At 34.3% G+C, this 22,377-nt stretch overlaps 1 protein-coding gene across 7 annotated transcripts in view; it reads left to right on the top strand.

Moving 5' to 3' along the window:
* The first annotated feature begins 1,046 nt into the window (after window positions 1-1,046).
* LOC142358248 (C-Jun-amino-terminal kinase-interacting protein 3-like) overlaps window positions 1,047-22,377 on the top strand; it is a 90,354-nt gene continuing 69,023 nt past the window's right edge. For 4 of the 7 annotated variants that reach the window (XM_075409716.1, XM_075409711.1, XM_075409708.1 and 1 more), the window contains exons 1-7: window positions 11,181-11,466; window positions 11,533-11,707; window positions 16,284-16,404; window positions 16,900-16,970; window positions 19,215-19,303; window positions 19,715-19,732; window positions 20,572-20,891. In XM_075409716.1, the coding sequence (XP_075265831.1) occupies window positions 11,210-11,466; window positions 11,533-11,707; window positions 16,284-16,404; window positions 16,900-16,970; window positions 19,215-19,303; window positions 19,715-19,732; window positions 20,572-20,891 (1,051 nt within the window). In that variant the 5' untranslated portion in view covers window positions 11,181-11,209. Of the gene's footprint in view, window positions 1,333-11,180; window positions 11,467-11,532; window positions 11,708-16,283; window positions 16,405-16,899; window positions 16,971-19,214; window positions 19,304-19,714; window positions 19,733-20,571; window positions 20,892-22,377 lie in introns of those variants that run through there. The other 3 variants (XM_075409721.1, XM_075409702.1, XM_075409696.1) reach the window with 2 other exon arrangements.

The following is a 22,377-nucleotide window of genomic DNA, read 5'->3' as shown; positions in this document are numbered from 1 at the left end:
CCCGATACTTAAAACAAACCTTTTCGAACCTTACGTTCATCTTCAGTTTAAAACTGTTTTACAAATTGTCAAAAGATAAAATGAATATGTATTTACATTTGACTGAGACCACACTTAAAACAATTCAAGGAACTATTCTAAAAAAATCAATCGAAAATTTTTCCTTATGTACAATATTTAGCCTATTTACAACTCATATTTACATCTGTTATCAATTTATTTAAAAACATTCATATTCCGGATTTTTCGATTTTGGCCATGTTTTTGTATTTTTGTCTATAACGAGACATTCCCCTCCTGCCGTTTTTTTCTTGATGAAACTCCGTTGTTTTTTTTTCTGTTGTTTTTTTTCTTGATGAAACTCCATTGTTCTTTACTTGTTAGTAATTCATTGAAAAATTGTTTGCAAAACTCGTTTTGCTGTTTTCAAACACCTGAACTTAATAGAAGCAGATAGCACATGTTACAAAGAATTTCTGTTACAATATAAAATTAGACGTGATGCCTCTATAGCGAGACTTGGTGCTGCATCAGAACAGCGAAATGTAGCAAACTGGAAAACTATACGATTGGCTTTGCGCATTCTCATTGGAAACGATGAATAGAACAGTTTCATTGAGTTAGAATTGCTAGAATTAGGGTCTGTTGAATACTTCTCTTCGGTAGACCTTTGTTATCACTGATTATAGAGTAGAGCACTTTTTTTATCTATTATGCACGAGCATCGTTCCAACAAATTCTAGAACAGGTTGACTCGATGGATAGATAGATAGACTTCTGCCCTTATTCTTTCATATTGAGTAAATTCCTGGTGAAAAAATGGGTTTAGTTAACAAATGACCAAATGATGAGACAAAATCTACTTACGGTCGCCATATAATGAAGAAAACTAAGGTTTTCGATGTTTTGTGAGTATAGGAAAGTTGAATATATTATGCAGTACGTGAGCTTACGTAGGTAAATAATGACCTTCACGCAATTTTTTGAACCTGTCCCTATTTTCTTTACACACCAATGGTCTAAAAGTGAACTGTTTGGTCAGATAAGAATGGTCCGTTAAGTGGGATGACGAAATATGGAGTATAACGAAGATAACATGTTCGACTCTCCAACAAAGACACCTCCGTCTTTTGGATCTGGAAACAGCAATGATCGTTCTCGGTTGTTTGCGTCTGCAGAGACTGTTTTTAAAACTAATTCTATCGATCGTTTGGACGATTTAACAGATATGGATCATTTGGAAAGTATAAGGGGCAATTCAGGGCTACACTTTAATGATTCAGTAACAACATGGGCAACCGAAATCAGAAGTGCTTTACATCAGCTTGTCACGTACGCTATTTTGTGATTTTTACTACCAATTGCATCTGGGAAAATATAAGTCTTAGTATTTTTCAGAAATCACAATCTTTCTGACAATTTTTTAGTCTACTTGCAAAAGTTTGAGTAATGATTCCTCTGTATTGAACAAAAACATTGGTTTAAGATCTTTTTTGTTGGGACTTTAAATTGTTTCACAGCTTAAGTTTTTGTTCAGATCAAGGAAAGCCAGATCTCCATAACAGTTGGATCTCTCAAGGGTAAATTGTAAATTTCCATGAAGAGGACTTTCACACTCGAGGTGGTCTAGAGGCTTCTACTTGACAATACACACTTTTTTTATCCATACATCTCTTGTTTTATTTATAGTTCCCGTGTGTGTTTTCTGTTGTACTTTTTTTCTGTGCAATAGGAACAGATCCATACAATTTCCTGCATGTTTTTCTACTCCGTGTCAGTGATAGCTTGGCACTTCACATGTAACCTGTTTTTGCGTGATTTGCATTCGACTCCCTGCCCACAGAAAATAAATATTCGGTTACAATCGATGCACATTCCCTTCATGTCAGGAGTTTTGTTCTCCCTTCCTCATTTTTTTATGTAAGTATTTTTCAAAAAATTTTATCCACAGTTTTGTCAAAATTACCGCCAGCGAACAGCCAGGGCAGAAGAGTCCGATTGAGTGTACCACATTTTATTACACTCCAAGTGATCATTTCTTAAGGCTAGTCTGAAAAATTTCTTCATAGCTGAACATGGAGTCTTAGGAACTTTTTCACTGGATTACAATTTTTTAACCGCAATTTTTATTACCTCCTCAACTGGTACATTTGTGTACAAATTTTATACATCAAGAGGTACTACTAAATCATCTTCCTCAAATTGGTATTGTCTAATGTTGCGCCGGCATCTACCGAGATGTTCTCGCTTTTAGCACGTGGTAATTTTGGAGAAACGGAGACAGAAATTTATTGAGGTTCTCGTAACTGCTACCGGGAATTTACAGAAGAAGCCGGAGCACTTTAGCGTTTTATGTACTTTATCAAGTCCATATAATCGTGCCAGTTGCAATCCAATTGTGCTGAGCCTGTGTTAAATCCTTTCATTTATCGTTCCTTTTTTTTTAGTTGATGCAAACTTCTATTTATCAGTTTCTCAATATTTTATGTTGGATCGTCTTTTTATCCATTACGAGCCTCAAACTGACTGGCACTAAGATTTTTCTTTAAATTATTCGAGTATGTGTTTCATAGTTTATTCCAGCTTGTTGCTTAGTTTAACGGAGATTGTCGACATTGAAGTGTTAGTACTTTCAAAATTCAAAAATTAATCTGGCACGTGTTAGTTCAAATTTTTGTCAACTGCATTAAGTAAAAATTAACAACAGACAAAAGTGAAAGAAAAACTTTTTGTCAGTAATAGAAATCAATACACCAGGAAATTTCAAAAACTCCTGAATAAGGAATGATGTAATTGTTTAGTAATATATGAATATAAATTTTTCTAAATGTGATTTGAACTCTAAATGATTTCAAAAATTTATTGTTCTTTTGACTAATTTCTTAATATTTAATAGATATAGTCAAAGAGAAGTTTATATGCTTTGTAATCAATTCATTTCCATTTTTAAACCTGACGATGAACGCAATGGGTGAAAAATTTTGTTTTTTTAATATGAATTCTATTTTAATTGACAATTTTCTCTTCTCTGCAGCTGTCTTTTTTTAATTTAAATTATCTCAAATCTTGCAGCATTATGTTGTCACGTCCTTCTATTGTCAGAAAGGTTCAGTTTCCCTTTGATTTCACTTTTTCCTTGGACTTCAAAACTTGTTTTATTTTTTTTAAACAATGAAATTGAAAAAAATAGCCCAGTAGTTAATTATTACAAGTTTAAAATGTCATATATAAATTTAGTACAATGTGAAAAATCAAATTTAGTGGTTCCGTTTTTTAAACTTAAAACTAATTTTTGAAAACACCAATGTTCCGTTTCAAAGGTACAAGTTTGAATTGTTGAAGCAGATGCTGTTTTAACATGCAGTTGAACTGGGAGCGTGATTTGATAAATTGATAAGTTTAATCAATTTTTGGAAGGTTCTTTTCTGTAATGACTGACTGCTCAAATTTAGAACAATTAGCTGTTCATTTCTGTTGTTTTTTTCTTATTTTTTCTTACTAAGACATTACCACCTAGAAAAAATTTTCATTGCTGTCTGATCTCAAAAAAATATCATTCCTAAGATTTGAAACACTCAAATGACTTATTAAAAATTCTGCAGGCAAAATTTCATATTTTATTAAGAGATCTCTAGATCTCTCGAAAATTTTTCTCACATAGCAAACTTTAGTTCCAAAATTGAATTGTCTATTGATTTGAATCCTTGCAGAGAAATTCAAGTTCTGAAAAAAAAGAGCACAAAAAGTTAAATTGGAAAGAACTGGAGATTTGAAAGTGTCAATCGTGTTTTCAGAGGTAATGATAACGTATTAGGTTTATGGATTTTACCGCTGTGGCCATAGTTGATAGGACTTTGTTGAGTTGTACATGAAAGTTTGGTTTAGAACAATCACTATACTCATGTGATATTGTGGCTTAATTTCCTGACGCCGAAAAATTTTTTATCAAAATTTTCATTTTCTTTTGAGACACAGAGAAGTTCAGTTTTACCGGAACTCATGGTTAATTTGTTTTGCTTTAAAAAATTATCTGTTTTCTCCAGTATTCCAGAAACACATTTTTTCAGGTCGTCGACATTCTTACTGCTAAAATGGATGCTTGTGACATCAGCAAATCGAATTATGTTGAAGTTTTTTGTACATTTCCTTGAAGATCCTTAAAGTAGAGTAGAAAAACTAGTTGCCCTAAAACCGTACCCTGTGTTTCCGACCATTTTTAGTGAAAAGCAATAATTCTAACATACTGCTGTCTGTTTTTGAGAAAAAAAGCAAATAAATCAACTGCACTTTCTGAAAAACCGTACGCTTCAATCTTTTGAGAAAAATCTCGTGCGATATCGATTCAAATCCTTTAGCTAGATCAATAAAAAGAGGAACTGAAATTTTGAGCCTATCATAGTTTTCTTGTAATTCTTCGATCAAGTGTAAAGCTTCGGCTTCTGTTGACTTATTATGTTTTTGATATCCAAAATATGTATTGTTCAAATTTTTTTCTTTTTGTATAAATTCGTTAAAGTGATTTAGAAGTATACGCTCGGCAAAATTTTGCAAACATTGGAGTAATTGAGATAGGCCTATAGTTCTCACAAATTTTTTTCATCCCCGTTTTTGTAGAGCGGACTAATAAAAGCAAGTTTCAAATTTTCTGGGAAAATATTTGGACTACCGATGTGTTAAAAACAAACTTCAAATGGGTTCCGATTGAAAACTTTGCTGCCTTGATTGCTGAAGCGTTAAAAATGGCTGGACACGATGACTTATTGTTGTCGAGTGAATCAAAGGCATCATAGAGTTCCTTCAGTGTGACTGTTCTGAAGCTAAACTTTTGGCTAACTTCTGTGCTGGAAATATTTGGAGCGCTCACATTGTGTCTTTTGTATCAGCCTAACTTGTGAAAACTTTATTGAGAAAATTTGCAATGTCAGGTTCATTTTCTACTTCTCTTTCATCATTGACTAGTTTGTCTATAACGAGACACTCCCCTCCTGCCATTTTTTTCTTGATGAAACTCCATTGTTCTTTACTTTTTGGTAATTCATTGAATAATTGTTTTTTTTTGTAAAAGAAACCGATTTGTCAAATTAAAATTACTCCCGATATTTAAAACAAACCTTTTCGAACCTTACGTTCATCTTCAGGTTAAAACTGTTTTACAAATTGTCAAAAGATGAAATGAATATGTATTTACATTTGTCTGAGACCACACTTAAAACAATTATAGGAACTATTCTAAAAAAGTCAATCGAAAATTTTTCCTTATGTACAACATTTAGCCTATTTACAACTCATATTTACATCTGTTATCAATTTATTTAAAAACATTCATATTCCGGATTTTTCGATTTTGGCCATGTTCCTGTGTTTTTGTCTATAACGAGACATTCCCCTCCTGACATTTTTTTCTTGATGAAACTCCGTTGTTTTTTTTTCTGTTGTTTTTTTTTCTTGATGAAACTCCATTGTTCTTTACTTGTTAGTAATTCATTAAAAAATTGTTTGCAAAACTCGTTTTGCTCTTTTCAAACACCTGAACTTATTAGAAGCAGATAGCACAAGTTACAAAGAATTTCTGTTACAATCTAAAATTAAACGTGATGCCTCTATAGCGAGACTTGGTGCTGCATCAGAACAGCGAAATGTAGCAAGCTGGAAAACTATACGATTGGTTTTGCGCATTCTCATTGGAAACGAAGAACAGAACAGTTTCATTGAGTTAGAATTGCTAGAATTAGGGTCTGTTGGATACTTCTCTTCGGTAGACCTTTGTTATCAGTAGACCTTTGTTATTTATAGAGTAGAGCACTTTTTTATCTATTATGCAAGAGCATCGTTCCAACAAATTCTAGAACAGGTTGACTCGATGGATAGATAGATAGACTTCTGCCCTTATTCTTTCATATTGTGTAAATTCCTGGTGATAAAATGGGTTTAGTTAACAAGTGACCAAATGATAAGACAACATCTACTTACGGTCGCGCTATAATGAAGAAAACTAGCGTTTTCGATGTTTTGTGAGCATAAGAAAGTTGGATATAGTATGCAGTACGTGAGCTTATGTATGTAAATAATGACCCTCACGCAATTTTTTGAACTATCCCTATTTTCTTTACACACCAAAGGTCTAAAAGTGGACTGTTTTGTCAGATAAGAACGGTCCGTTCAGTGGGATGACGAAATATGGAGTATAACGAAGGTGGCATGTTCGACTCTCCAAGAAAGACACCTCCATCTTTTGGATTTGGAAACAGCAGTGATCGTTCTCGGTTGTTTGCGTCTGCAGAGACTGTTTTTAAAACTAATTCTATCGATCGTTTGGACAATTTAAGAGATATGGATCATTTGGAGAGTATAAGGGGCAATTCAGGGCTACACTTTAATGATTCAGTAACAACAAGGACAACCGAAATCAGAAGTGCTTTACATCAGCTTGTAACGTACGCTATTTTGTGATTTTTACTACCAATTGCATCTGGGAAAATATATGTCTTAGTATTTTTCAGAAATCACAATCTTTCTGACATTTTTTTCAGTCTACTTGCAAAAGTTTGAGTAATTATTTCTCTGTATTGAACAAAAACATTGGTTTAAGATCATTTTTGTTGGGACTTTAAATTGTTTCACAGCTTAAATTTTTGTTCAGATCAAAGAATGCCAGATCTCCATAACAGTTGGATCTCTCAAGGGTAAATTGTAAGTTTCCATGAAGAGGACTTTCACACTCGAGGTGGTCTAGAGGCTTCTACTTGACAATACACACTTTTTTTATCCATACATCTCTTGTTTTATTTATAGTTCCCGTGTGTGTTTTCTGTTGTACTTTTTTTCTGTGCAATAGGAACAGATCCATACAATTTCCTGCATGTTTTTTTACTCCGTGTCAGTGATAGCTTGGCACTTCACATGTAACCTGTTTTTGCGTGATTTGCATTCGACTCCCTGCCCACAGAAAATAAATATTCGGTTACAATCGATGCACATTCCCTTCATGTCAGGAGTTTTGTTCTCCCTTCCTCATTTTTTTATGTAAGTATTTTTCAAAAAATTTTATCCACAGTTTTGTCAAAATTACCGCCAGCGAACAGCCAGGGCAGAAGAGTCCGATTGAGTGTACCACATTTTATTACACTCCAAGTGATCATTTCTTAAGGCTAGTCTGAAAAATTTCTTCATAGCTGAACATGGAGTCTTAGGAACTTTTTCACTGGATTACAATTTTTTAACCGCAATTTTTATTACCTCCTCAACTGGTACATTTGTGTACAAATTTTATACATCAAGAGGTACTACTAAATCATCTTCCTCAAATTGGTATTGTCTAATGTTGCGCCGGCATCTACCGAGATGTTCTCGCTTTTAGCACGTGGTAATTTTGGAGAAACGGAGACAGAATTTTATTGAGGTTCTCGTAACTGCTACCGGGAATTTACAGAAGAAGCCGGAGCACTTTAGCGTTTTATGTACTTTATCAAGTCCATATAATCGTGCCAGTTGCAATCCAATTGTGCTGAGCCTGTGTTAAATCCTTTCATTTATCGTTCTTTTTTCTTTAGTTGATGCAAACTTCTATTTATCAGTTTCTCAATATTTTATGTTGGATCGTCTTTTTCTCCATTACGAGCCTCAAACTGACTGGCACTAAGATTTTTCTTTAAATTATTCGAGTATGTGTTTCATAGTTTATTCCAGCTTGTTGCTTAGTTTAACGGAGATTGTCGACATTGAAGTGTTAGTACTTTCAAAAATCAAAAATTAATCTGGCACGTGTTAGTTCAAATTTTTGTCAACTGCATTAAGTAAAAATTAACAACAGACAAAAGTGAAAGAAAAACTTTTTGTCAGTAATAGAAAGCAATATACCAGGAAATTTCAAAAACTCCTGAATATGGAAATATTTAAATTATTCTAAATAATTTCAAAAATTTGTTTCTTAAAATTTAATAGATATAGTTAAAGAGATGTTTATATGCTTTGGAATCAACTCATTTCAATTATACAACCTGACGATGAACGCAATGTGTGAAAAATTTTGTTTTTTTAATATGAATTCTATTTTAATTGACAATTTGCTCTTCTCTGCAGCTGTCTTTTTTTAAATTAAATTATCTCAAATCTTGCAGCATTATGTTATCACGTCCTTCTATTGTCAGAAAGGTTAAGTTTCCCTTCGATTTCAATTTTTCCTTGGACTTCAAAACTTGTTTTTTTAAACAATGAAATTGAAAAAATAACCCAGTAGTAAATAATTACAAGTTTAAAATGTCATATATAAATTTAGTACAATGTGAAAAATCAAATTTAGTGGTTCCGTTTTTTTAACTTAAAACTAATTTTTGAAGACACCAATGTTCCGTTTAAAAGGTACAAGTTTGAATTGTTGAAGCAGATGCTGTTTTAACATGCAGTTGAACTGTGAGCGTGATTTGATAAATTGATAAGTTTAATCAATTTTTGGAAGGTTCTTTTATGTAATGACTGACTGCTCGAATTTAGAACAATAAGCTGTTCATTTCTGTTGTTTTTTTCTTATTTTTTCTTACTAAGACATTACCACCTAGAAAAAATTTTCATTGCTGTCTTATCTCAAAAAAATATCATTCCTAAGTTTTGAAACACTCACCTGACTTATTAAAAATTCAGCAGGCAAAATTTCATATTTTATTAAGAGATCTCTAGATCTCTCGAAAATTTTTTTCACATAGCAAACTTTAGTTCCACAATTGAATTGTCGATTGATTTGAGTGCTTGCAGAGAAATTCAAGTTCTGAAAAAAAGAGCAACAAAAGTTAAATTGGAAAGAACTAGAGATTTGAAAGTGTCAATCGTGTTTTCAGAAGTAATGATAACGTATATGGTTTATGGATCTTACTGCTGTGGCCATAGTTGATAGGATTTTGTTGAGTTGTACATGAAAGTTTAGTTTAGAGCAATCACTATACCCAAGTATCTGCAGTGATATTGTGGCTTAATTTCCTGCCGCCGAAAAATTTTTTATCAAAATTTTCATTTTCTTTTGAGACACAGAGAAGTTCAGTTTTATCGGAACTAATGGTTAATTTGTTTTGCTTTAAAAAATTATCTGTTTTCTCCAGTATTCCAGAAACACATTTATTCAGGTCGTCGATATTCTTACTGCTAAAATGGAAACTTGTGACATCAGCAAATCGAATTATGTCGAAGTTTTTTGTACATTTTCTTGAAAATCCTTAAAGTAGAGTAGAAAAACTAGTAGCCCTAAAACCGTACCCTGTGTTGCCGACCATTTTGAGTGAAAAGCAATAATCTTAACATACTGCTGTCTGTTTTTGAGAAATAAAGCAAATAAATCAACTGCACTTTCTGAAAAACCGTACGCTTCAATCTTTTGAGAAAAATCTCGTGCGATATCGATTTAAATCCTTTAGCTAGATCAATAAAAAGAGGAACTGAAATTTTGAGCCTATCATAGTTTTCTTGTAATTCTTCGATCAAGTGTAAAGTTTCGGCTTCTGTTGACTTATTATTTTTTTGGATATCCAAAATATGTATTGTTCAAAGTTTTTTCTTTTTGTTTAAATTCGTTGACCTGATTTAGAAGTATACGCTCAAAAAATTTTTGCAAGCATTGGAGTAATTGAGATAGGCCTATAGTTCTCACAAATTTTTACATTCCCGTTTTTGTAGAGCGGACTAATAAAAGCAAGTTTCAAGTTTTCTGGGAAAATATTTTGACTAACGATGTGTTAAAAACAAACTTCAAATGGGTTCCGATTGCAAACTTTGCTGCCTTGATCGCCGAAGCGTTAAAAATGGCTGGACACGATGACTTATTGTTGTCGAGTGAATCAATGGCATCATAGAGTTCCTTCAGTGTGACTGTTCTGAAGCTAAACTTTTGGCTAACTTCTGTGCTGGAAATATTTGGCGCGCTCACATTGTGTCCTTTGTATCAACCTAATTTGTGAAAACTTTATTGAGAAAAAATTGGAATGTCAAGTTCATTTTCTACTTCTCTTTCATCATTGACTAGTTTGTCTATAAAGAGACACTCCCCTCCTGCCATTTTTTTCTTGATGAAACTCCATTGTTGTTTACGTTTTGGTAATTCATTGAATAATTGTTCTTTTTTGTAAAAGAAACCGATTTGTCAAATTAAAATTACTCCCGATATTTAAAACAAACCTTTTCGAACCTTACGTTCATCTTCAGGTTAAAACTTTCACAAATTGTCAAAAGATAAAATGAATGTGTATTTACATTTGTCTGAGATCACACTTCTACAATTCTAGAAACTATTCTAAAAAATTCAATCGAAAATTTTTCCTTATGTACAATACTTAGCCTATTTACAACTCATATTTATATCTGTTATCAATTTATTTAAAAACATTCATATTCCGGATTTTTCGATTTTGGCCATGTTCCTGTATTTTTGTCTATAACGAGACATTCCCCTCCTGGCATTTTTTTCGTGATGAAACTCCGTTGTTTTTTTTTGTTGTTTTTTTTTCTTGATGAAACTCTATTGTTCTTTACTTGTTAGTAATTCATTGAAAAATTGTTTGCAAAACTCGTTTTGCTGTTTTCAAACACCTGAACTTATTAGTAGCAGATAGCACAGGTTACATAGAATTTCTGTTACAATCTAAAATTAAACGTGATGCCTCTATAGCGAGACTTGGTGCTGCATCAGAACAGCGAAATGTAGCAAGCTGGAAAACTATACGATTGGCTCCGCGCATTCTCATTGGAAACGAAGAACAGAACAGTTTCAGTGAGTTAGAATTGCTAGAATTAGGGTCTGTTGAATACTTCTCTTCGGTAGACCTTTGTTATCACTGATTATAGAGTAGAGCACTTTTTTATCTATTATACAAGAGCATCGTTCCAACAAATTCTAGAACAGGTTGACTCGATGGATAGATAGATAGACTTCTGCCCTTATTCTTTCATATTGAGTAAATTCCTGGTGATAAAATGGCTTTAGTTAACAAATGACCAAATGTTAAGACAAAATCTACTTACGGTCGCGCTATAATGAAGAAAACTAACGTTTTCGATGTTTTGTGAGTATAAGAAAGTTGAATATATTATGCAGCACGTGAGCTTACGTATGTAATTAATGACCCTCACGCAATTTTTTGAACATATCCCTATTTTCTTTACACACCAAAAGTCTAAAAATGGACTGTTTTGTCAGATAAGAATGGTCCGTTAAGTGGGATGACGAAATATGGAGTATAACGAAGATAACATGTTCGACTCTCCAACAAAGACACCTCCGTCTTTTGGATCTGGAAACAGCAATGATCGTTCTCGGTTGTTTGCGTCTGCAGAGACTGTTTTTAAAACTAATTCTATCGATCGTTTGGACGATTTAACAGATATGGATCATTTGGAGAGTATAAGGGGCAATTCAGGGCTACACTTTAATGACTCAGTAACAACATGGGCAACCGAAATCAGAAGTGCTTTGCATCAGCTTGTCACGTACGCTATTTTGTGATTTTTACTACCAATTGCATCTGGGAAAATATAAGTCTTAGTATTTTTCAGAAATCACAATCTTTCTGACGAGAGTGGTGATGTTTTTACGCTTACAAGTGCAATTGTTGGGGCGTTAGAATGTTTACAAACTCAACAAAGTCAATTGACCGAATCGAAAGAAGAACAGAAGGCCCTCATGAACCAGTTACGGCGCGAAAAGGACTCGAGAGAGGAATTCGAAGCGGTTAGGGGCTGGTTTTTAATAGCTACGATAGTTGAGCAGGGCTATTATAGTATTTCCCATAAAGTTTCAACGCAGTGAACGTTCGAAAAGCTCAGGGCATGCAAATGGACAGTGTTTTGCTAGATATACGCATGTGTTAAATTTGAACGTTGACCTCTGAATCGTTCGATAGCGTTGCAACTTTATGGGACTGATTATATTAGCACTCTTGGTTTTTACTACTCGAAGAGGAGTATTGGTTTTCGGATGGTTTTTTTACCGGAAGAACTATTCCTTCAGACGACGTTTTGACCTAAAAGCGAAAGAGAATAAAATTGCTGTGTGAACTAATTGTTTCTGAGCGAGAGAAGTTTTTTTGATCATACGCTGCGTTAAGTGAATGACTTTTCGAATTTGAAAAGTGTTTTTTTTTTGACAGAATGGCGCATATTAATAACTCTTTTAGGCGTTTTTCGCCCAATGGACTCAGTCGTTTTGCTTGTAATTTGGTTTTTGTAGGAATATTTCTTTATTTGAGGCTGTAGTAATATTTAACCCTCTGAATTTGATAACAGTGTTTTCGAGAGCCTGATAACGCGTTTCAAGTTCAAAATTTGCACAAATTCTTCAGTTTTTTAGTCTGGCTTTTCAATAATTTCTTGCTTTTTGGATCTTTAAGCGCACTTCTTTTTCAAAAATCAGTGCATTGAGTGGCGCCCTTTGAATAATTCAGGCATTGAATGCCTTGTTATAACGTGAGGTGTTTTTGTTTTATGAAATCCTATTTATGATAATTCGTTTTTGGCAGTTCTTTTCCATTTTTCTGAGGTTCTTTTTTGTATTTTGGTTTTAATTTTTTGAAAGTCTCTTTTGCATATTCAAGAGATTTTTATTTTATTTTTAATTGATTAATTTTTTGACGTGAAAGTTTTTGAAATTCAGTAAAAGTTTTGGGTCTTTCCCATTATAGCACCCCCCCATTATGGTGTGATTAACATGATGGGGGGGGGTATAGGTCATCTGACCACTAAGCTGGGGGGGGGGCTATAATGGGAAAGACCCAAAGTTTTAATAGTTGCAACTAAATTTTTGACTTAAAAAATTATTTATGTTTTGAATCTTTGAACTCGGTTTGCATTTTTTTCATCAAAAACAAATTGTGTTGTGTACCGACATATATTATAATTTAATTTTATTTTTAAATAGTTTTGACATTTTAGTACAAATTATTTGTATTTTTCGAATCTGCGAACTGTGTCCACTGAACAGGAGAATGACTATTTGATTTTTCTAAACCTCGAATGCTAAATAATTAATTGTGTTTACTGCATTTTTCAATTGGTTTTTTAACTTTCTGGAAGTAGTCTTGTTTTTTCTGTTTTCATTAGATGCTTCCATATTCTCCGCTTTAGGTCCTCGGTTTTGGGTTTGAAAAGATTTTTTTTTGCTTTCGACTTTTGTTTCTTCTGTCTATTTGTTGATCAATTTATTTGAAAATAGTCGAACTCAATTTGTATATGATATCTGTAATTAGAGGTAAGTATATTTTATTATAGTATTCTTTATTATAGTATTGTAGTATTCTTTTAAAAGATTCAGTTTAGTTTCTAAGAATTTCATCTACCGTGTGCTCTCAGTGTGTCTTTTGGGTAGGACAGTTTCGGAGTTCAATCTTCTTAAGACGAGTATTGTGTTGTTTCATGGCAGTTATTAGCCCTGTCTGTTTTTGAGCATATCAGTATTTGACCATTCTAAGAAATTCTGATTATTTTCAACATAACCACATGTGTTCATTAATGAAATATTGTGGTATCAAGAATTCAGTGATTTTTCTGTCAAAATTATGTCTCCTGTTGAAAATCTGATCCTGTTGAAAATCTGATCGCTTTTTGTATTATGACTGATGTATTATTTGAATTTTGAATTATTGAATGATATTGTAGCTTCATAAATTATAACTTGCTTTATTAATGTCAATGCTGAAATCTTTGGTGACAGTGCTATAAGTTTTACCATGTCTATAATATCATTTCTGGTAAGGTAAAGACAAAAGGTAATGGTTTTTGGATTTACGGCTTCTTTTAAATATCTGACGATTTGAGTCGCTCCCGGAATTCTCCCGGCTATGTTTTGCAATTCATGTTTTCAGATCTATTCCCCAATAAGTGGTCATATTTGCAAGTAGTGGTCCGCCAATAAGGGCTTGATTTGTATGATGGTAATTTTTAATAGCCGCCCTCATCTTCTCAGCCGGCTATTATAGCGCTCTTTTTTTTACAATTCAAAGAATTTGAATTGTATTGGGGCGCTGTTTTTTTTAAGATCTGTTCACACATTTTCATGAATTTTGAAGTCAAATTGGAGTTGTGATTTTGGTCACGCCGAAACAGGAAATGGAGCGAAAAAGCGAGTGGTTTTGCGGCGTGAATTTTTTTCGCTCTAATTTTAAAGTAGAGTGAGAAAACGGTGTTTGAACAAAAATTCGGTTTCTCTGTAGTTGTTTTTTGTTCACATGCGGCAATTTCACTCTGATTTTTACTGTTTTTTTTTCGATTTTTTGGATCGGATTTTTTTCTAAATGGTTTTCCCAATCCATTCACAGCTCATTCTAGGCCTTGTTTTTTGTTTGAATTGAATTTTCATTTGTCGCTAGTGGTTTTTTGTTCGCATGCGGCATTTTGACATTGATTTTCTGTTTTTTTTTTGTTTTTTTTTCATCTGATTTTTGTAGAAATGGTTTTCCCAATTCACTCTTTGTCCGTTCTAGGTCTAGTTGTTTGTTAAGTCAATGAAAATTCGTTGAATTGTACGTCAGGACTTGTCCTGCTATGTTTTTTTACTTCGTCGAATAAAAAATGTTTCGCTTTACCTCATTTTGCCGCTTTTTCAACATTTTGCGTGATATTTTTTTGACTTCTCTAGGCTAGTTTCTCTCTTCTCTCATTCTGGTAAAAGTGATTTTGAACATCAATTGCTCAGCAAAGCAATTCAAAATGAACGGAGTCAGTATAAAAAATTGAAGTCAGAATCAGAAAGGGGATAAACCCATAAAGCCCAATTTTAGATGCCCGCTATTTGAACGTCGTTCCTATAAGTCTTGGTTACCATCCCTAATGCTTATTGGTATTGATAGTAGCCCCTGTAGCCTCTCTCTAAGAAACAGAAGTAGGTTATGTTCAACTACGAAATGCCATCAAAATAAATCGGACTTAAAAAATGATTTTGTACAAATTTTTTTTTTTCAATATCTTCTATTCTTTCAATCCCAATCAAGCTTATTGGAATCAACGGCGGCTATTTTCCGGCAATCTGGCGGGTATGTTTTCACTTGTTTTGAGACAATCGGCAGTAGATTAATAGGCCTCTTTCGCGGTGTATCAACTGTGTCGTTTCCACGTGCTGGAATTTTTTCGTAATTTAGATATGAAATAGTGTCCTGACGGATTTCGAGCGGTGCTCTGGCGTTTTGTAGTATCGAATTGCAATGTAGTCTACCCATATTTCTTTTTTCAGCTATGCAGAAGTTTTTTAGTTTCGCTCGTGGGTATCAGGCGCTTTCTTGATTTTGGCCAGTATTAATGAACACATTGCTGAAGAAGGTGCTAGACAGTTCACATTGGTCTTGTTTAAAAGAAACATCGTTTTTGTACAGAATTGGATGGTTTTCACTAATTACGCTCTGTGCGTTAAACTGTGTTCACCTTTTTCAGATAGCGCTCCTCTTGAGTACATTGTTTCCTAAGGTACCGTTTTAGAACCTCGAATTGTTTTATGGCCATGACCCTAGTAATCGAACTGGAAAGTGGCTCGAAAATGATTGGTTTCACTTTGAAGTAAAATTGAAGTAGTTCTTGTGCAGGTGTGGAAGTTCAAAGGAAAAGTTGTTTTCGGAAGAATTAGAAACGTTTGGAGGATCATTTTTGTGGTAAATATGTAAAAAAATAGAACTCATATAAGACGATTTATTTGTACTTCTTTTTCCGAATTTTTCTTAAGTTTTTCCGCAAAGTACAAAATTTGGCAAAATTATACTATATTTGATTGCTCTCAAACGAAGTTGGTAGCAATTATATTAGTCTTGTTGGTATTTTATGCGATTTTTCGCTTGACCGATTTTTCGTCTGAACCATTTGACTTTTCGTCCTCAAAAACGGGATAAATAGGTAATGTCCGGCGGGCATTGAGGTCTCTTAGAGCCTTTCAGCTCGCTAGTTTCCAAGTATGCGATTTACAAACTGTTTTGGAGACTTATAGTATGAAGGGCGGTTCTTAGAAGTTGACCCCCATCAGCCCCCCACCCACTTTTACTGGCATTGGCCATGTCTTTCCGCCATTAACATTACCAGGTTAAATTCTAATAGCGATTGAAAGGTGTAAGAATATGACATCACAAAATTGGACATATTTTTAAAAATCTTATTTTAAAGATTCCTAAAATTTGTTGAAATCAAAAAGGTAATTGCCACGAATTCTTTATGGCATAGATCATGTTACCAAATGGTTCTATTTAGCACATTATTGACGGGTTCACGTGCATTTCTCGCAATTTTTATTAGCGAAACTACTGGGAAATTGTAATATTTTGACTTTGTAATAGAGAACTGTTGACATGGAGGAAGAAATTGACGAGATGAAAAGGAAACAGCGAGAACAGGCAGAGAAGACACGTAATGACAAGAGAAAATTGGACCTAGAAATTATCAACCTGCGTGACACAGGTAGGCAGTACCGATCAATAGTACCTTTCTATAAAAGCTTTATTTTGTTCATGTACCTTGATGTGGTTTATTTTATTCAGCTCCTAACAAGGGAATGATGTGCTGAGGAAAATATCCAAAATATATCGCTTAGAACACTGGACCATTGATGTTGTTCAATCAGAGCAATATTCGTTGGAACGAATGCGAAGCTGCATCTTAAGTTTACATCTTTTTATTGAGCATGTATTGTGAGCTGTAAACCGAAAATATGCGACAGATTAGCGTTCTCCCCCGGTTTATCCGCGGACTTAAATTTGGCAATAGTTGTCTTTAAATTTCGACTCAATTTTTTGTCGGTTTATAGGAGTTCAGGTTATGGTATTTTTATTGAGCTATATTTGCTAAATAGTAATTATAGATCTTTTACAGTACATGTGCATCATATGCACTATTATAGACTTTTTATTGGACTATGCGAAAAATAACTGATGAGTTGTCTCTTTGCATGTTTAGTGTCGAGATTGGAAGTGCAGAAGAAAGATGTGGAGAAAGAGGTCGAGGGGTTAAGAGAAAGATACACTAAGGTTAGAGTCACAGTACACTTCGTTACGCCTCATTTTGTGTCGAGTAAATTTACTCCAATTTTCGCCGGTTTCCATGATAGCTGTGAACAACCTGACAATGACACAGAACTGAAATAAAACCAAATTGGTAAAAAATTGCTTAAAAGATAAAAAGCCTGCGTATCATTGATTGCGTATCAAGAAGACCAATTTCAAATCAGCACTTATCGATAAGATTACTTTTGAAAAATTTTGTTTCTTGGATCTCAAATAATTGTTAAAAATTTTGAATGCAATTTTGCAATTTAAAGCTAATTGAAAGACGTCCACAAAATACCCAACGTTTTTTGGCGTTATGTTTACCTTGAGACAGAAAAAACTTTAACCGGTTTATATTGATGTAATCAAAATTGACACCAGTGGATGCAACGTTTACATAAAAATTAAAGCAAGTTTATCAGTACGCTTGGGTCTAGTTTTCAAAGCTGAAAATTGCAAAAATGATAAAATTACTGCGATGCAATAGAAATAAATGATGTGAACAATGTGAAAAAATAATAGGCCGCTAAAAATGGCATTACCTGAAAAGTTCACTGCTGAAAATAAAGGATTTCTTCGATGAATCTTAGCTCCGCATAGTTCCCGCCCTCATCCTCTCAGCCGGTTATTATAGCGGCCCTATTGCGATTCGAAGAGGAGTATTGGAGAAGTCCTTTCTAATCAGTTTTGGAGTGTTTTTTTAAACATAAAATGAAACGCGAAAAAAAAAGTTGGAGTAGTTTGAATGTGGAACAAAACTGCAGTGGAGCGAAAAGACTGTTTTTTTGTTCATACCGCTATTTTTGGGAGCGCGAGAAATATGGGGTGTGGAAAAATTTTCTCTAAGCGAGCAATTTTGTAGAGCGGCTTTTTATTTTAACCTAATTTTGATAGCTAAGTTACAACTTTCAGGTTGTGTTGAACGCGTATAAAAAGTTTCGATAAATTTTGATTTTGAAGCGTTATGACAAGTTCGTCTTCAAAGTTTTATCCCCTTTATTTTTGTTATTGATTTTTTATGCGAATTTCGAGATTGTTTGAGCGATTTTTGGCCAAGTATTTTTTTATTGGAAGTTCAATAGACGCCTATTGCTTATAGGAGTTTCAAGTTACCAAATTATTGAAACTATGAGGGTTTAAAGCGGTTTTTTTCTGAAAATTGTGCCAGCAATTTAAAATGTAATTGTTTTGTCTAGTTTTTTCGCTTTATATTTTCTTCAAAACTAGAGAAACTTTCAGCACTTAATAAGGCTTCCACAATTTAGGGTGCCCAATTAGTATTTTTAGTTTCAACGGGAGAAAGCTGTCGTTGTTACATGTACTTGTTTTCTATAAAGAATTAATTAAATTTTTCTAATTTTAAATTCAGTTTTTTTTGCTTTTTACTATTGTTAATTGACCTTTCTTTTTTCTGGTTAGTTGGTCTACTAGATGATATTTATAATAAATTTTAGGTTTTTGGATTTTAAGATGTCTTTTCGAGTCGTTTTCTGGATTTCTTCCGGCTATGTGTTTTTTCTGCATCGAGCAAAAGTTGAACACAAATAACTCCAAAGCAGCAGTTGCTCTCTGGTGTACGGATTGTATTATACAGCACGCTAATTTCTTTCGCAGCTTATCCGGCAGTCTGCCAACTATAATTGTCGTCTCTAGGACGTCTCTTTCATTTTTTGCTCAAAGTGCTTTTCAACAGCAGTTGCCCAGGAAAGCAATCTAAAATGAACGGAGTCATGAAAAACGAAATCAAAAACAGAAACGGGATAAATCTATAAAGACGAATTCAGTTCTATAAGGCTTAGCTACCATCTCTAATTATCATTGGCATTGATACTAGCCATTGTATTCTCTCATTAAGAAATCAGAATTTGTCCAACTGCACAGACATGAAAATAATTTGCACTTCAAAATGTTTTTGTACAAAAATAGTTTTTATCTATCTTTTTCTGTTCTTTCAATCCCAGATGGGGGTTATGGGAATCCATTGCCGCTGTTTTCCGGCAATCGGGTATGTTCTACATTGTTTTCAAATGAAACCAAAACCTAGGCAGTTAACTTTGTTCTAGTATTGTTTCCATGAGAAACTGTAAGCAAATTATACTGGAGATGAAAGCTCTGTCATGGGAGCTCGAAAATTTGATGGGCAGAATGCAGTCCTTAAAATTAATCTTGATTTTATTGACGGCTAGGAGTTGAATTGTTTGTGACTGTTTTCTGTTGGGGTTTTAGTCCATGCAGAGGTACATGGAAGACTTGAACAGATTGAAAGCGCAGCAGACACAAGAGAGGGAAAATATGGCTGAGAAGGATATGAAAATGTAAGGCAATTTAACATCACAATTTTGATAAAATCATGCACCAGTTATTCAGATAGCAGTCTCTTTTCTGACCCATTTCTTTCTAGCCGCCCTATTTTTTTATCCGCTCTAAATGCTATAATTTTGGTCGTGCTGATGTTGCTTGTGGATGAGGATTTTCCTTTTTAATAACATTGCATAAATGAACTTAATTATTTGAAATGTTAGTTGAATCTGGAGTCCTGAAGTTAAAATGTTTGACAGGGCCAAAAATTAGAATATAACCTTTCGTTGAAGTGTCTTAATACTTTTTGTTGCCAAACTGTAAAGCTTACGTTCGATAAGAAATCAAGTTGACCTTAACGGAGAAGAGTAAATGGCTAACGGAACAATAAAGGCAGTTTTATGGACTGTGATTGGTTATCCATTTAGATGTGGAGATGTGATCAAGTAGGTTTGGTATACTACGCACTTATTGATTCCTCATTTCACGCTTCCCTTTTGTATAATTATTACCCACCCATAGATCACCTATAGATAGTATTGCATGACCAGCGAGATATTGCGAAAACAAGATTCAGGTTTATATTATTTTTATCGTATAAGAGAGAAACAGCTTTTAAATGTTGCAAAGATAATTAATTGCTCTCAAACGAAGTTTGTTGAAATTGTATTAGTCCTGTTCTTTTTATGCGATTTTTTGCTTGATCGGTGTTTTGTCACCCATTTGACTTTTCGTCCTCAGAAACGTGATAAACAGGTAGCGCTCGGAGGGCATTAAGTGCTCTTAGAGCCCTAAACCTGACTATGCTCTAAGAATGCGATTCACCAAAGCTGTTTTGTGTAGACAATTTTATGATGTGAAAGGTGGTTCTTAATCTTAAAAGTTCGACCCTCTGTCACCCGCCATCACCCTTATCCACCTGTCAATTTGAACCCCCCTCTCATAGCCTTCGCAACCCTACCCCCAACGCTTGAACCCACCCAACGCTTGCCCCCCCCCCCCCCCCCCCCACACACACACACACTTCGGTCACACCCTCCCTCCCCCCCCCCCCCCAATGCTAGCATCCATAAGCCGCAGCGGCTACTGCTGAAACCAACCGCTTGCCGGTCGTTTGAGAGCAATTCGCCCGACGTTAGTCGGTTATGTTTGTTGTATCATAGGCTAATTTGATATATTTGCGCATCGTGAAAAGTATTGTCATTATAGTACAACTGGCTTCAAGGTGTATGTGCTTATGTTGAAACTCTACATTTACCCAATTAACCTGAACATAATGATTTAGGATGAAGCGCATTCGAGACCGCCTAACAAACGGAGGAACTGGACCTTATGACTCTTGTGAGAATTTTGTCCTGACTGGTCAAGACGAAGAAGCGCTTTCGTCAAGCCTGGGTATGGTCAAAAATCTTAATATAACCAGCGCTGCTGGCACTCAGATGAACGAATCTAAGGCTTCTGGTGTGACAATCACAGCACGACCTTCGTCCGAAGTATTTAGAGAGGGTTCAACAATAAGAAGTGAGTTCAAAAATGCTGGATTAGCGCCTGACGAAGAAGCGTATGAAAATGAAGGCACCTCAACGCCCCGCTACCGTGATTCAGGTAATTTTCTATGAATTGTGTTTTGGCTGTGATTTTGATCTTTGGGTTATGTTTGAAACACTCCCCATTGACTGTTAGATTGATTTGTTTTACTAGTAAATTTGACATGGATGTTTACGTTGTACTAGATCTTTGATGTAATTGCTGAATAGATTCTGTTTGTTTGGCGGAAGGTCGGCTCTGAAATTGAACTCTGCCCCGAGGAGTGAATTCGTACTTTTTGATGTACTGTCAAAATGTTATGTCAGAACTATTTAACAAGTAAAATAAATGTGGCGAATTGACATAATGCCCAGAGAAAATACTCAAATTACGTGCATGCATTTGGGTTCTTACATTTTTTCTTGTAGAGCGCGTACTCCCAATATCATGCAAATGTAATATAGCCTTTTCGCTGTGGTATAAATGTAACATTTATTTTTAGCTTCTTTCAATGACCTACAGAAACCGGAATACGCTCAATGGTAAACGTTTCTTAGGACTAACCAATAAACGGATTTTCATGCGAGAGATAAAGTCAAGTATGATGAATGCATCAGAATATTTCCTGTAAATACAGAAAAGTTTCTTTTTATAGGATAAATGAAACCAAAGTGTAAGATTTGTTTTTAATAGCCGCCCTCATCTTCTCAGCCGGCTATTATAGCGCTCCTATTTCTTTTACAATTCAAAGAATTTGAATTGTATTGGGGCGCTGTCTTTTTACGACTCGAAGAGGAGTACTGGAGAAGTCCTTTTTACGACTCGAAGAGGAGTATTGGAGAAGTCCTTTTTTTAATCAATTTTTGGAGTGAATTTTGAAGCGGGAAATGAAACGCGTGAAAAAATTTTGAGTGATTTTGGTGCTGAACAAAAGTGAAGAGCGGAGCGAAAAGAGAGTGGTTTTTGTTCATACCGCTGTTTTTGAGAGAGCGAGAAATTGATGTGTGAAAAAATTTTTTCTAAGCGAGCGAATTTTTTTGTTCACGTGCGGCTTTTAAAAGCAGTTTTTTGCAACTTTTGATGGTTATGAGGTTTGATTATGATATTGTATTAGTTTTAGGTTTGTTTTGATAGGAATTGAAGGTTTCAAGTAGTTAATTTGATTTTTAATGCTAATTTGGACGTTTTTGATCAGTTTTACTTATTTTTAGACGAAATTTAATGATTTTTTACCTGTTTTGTTTTAGTGCTTTAATTGGGATTTGAATAGAAGCCTGTTACTTAAGTAATTGTTAGATAACAATTTACTAAATTTATGTTGGTATAAATCATTTTTTTCTTAGGAAAAATGACCGAAAAATTGAGAAATTTTAAACCATTTGTCTCATTTTTGGCAGTTTAATCTCACTTTTTTTAATCGTACACAAGTGTCTCACCCACCCTATTATAACTTACCCATTGTTTTGCGAGTTTTTTATTGCTCTAATTGCAACGGAACCTTTTTCGGCTGATGTTTCCTTGTACTAATAAAAAAAATCATTTAGTTTTTATAGTTTTTTGTTGA

Source organism: Convolutriloba macropyga, chromosome 2 (genome assembly GCF_964194025.1).
Source record: "Convolutriloba macropyga chromosome 2, txConMacr16.3, whole genome shotgun sequence".
Lineage (NCBI taxonomy): Eukaryota > Metazoa > Xenacoelomorpha > Acoela > Convolutidae > Convolutriloba > Convolutriloba macropyga.
Note: the sequence above shows the minus strand (reverse complement) of the source record. Positions and strands in the feature narration are given on the sequence as shown.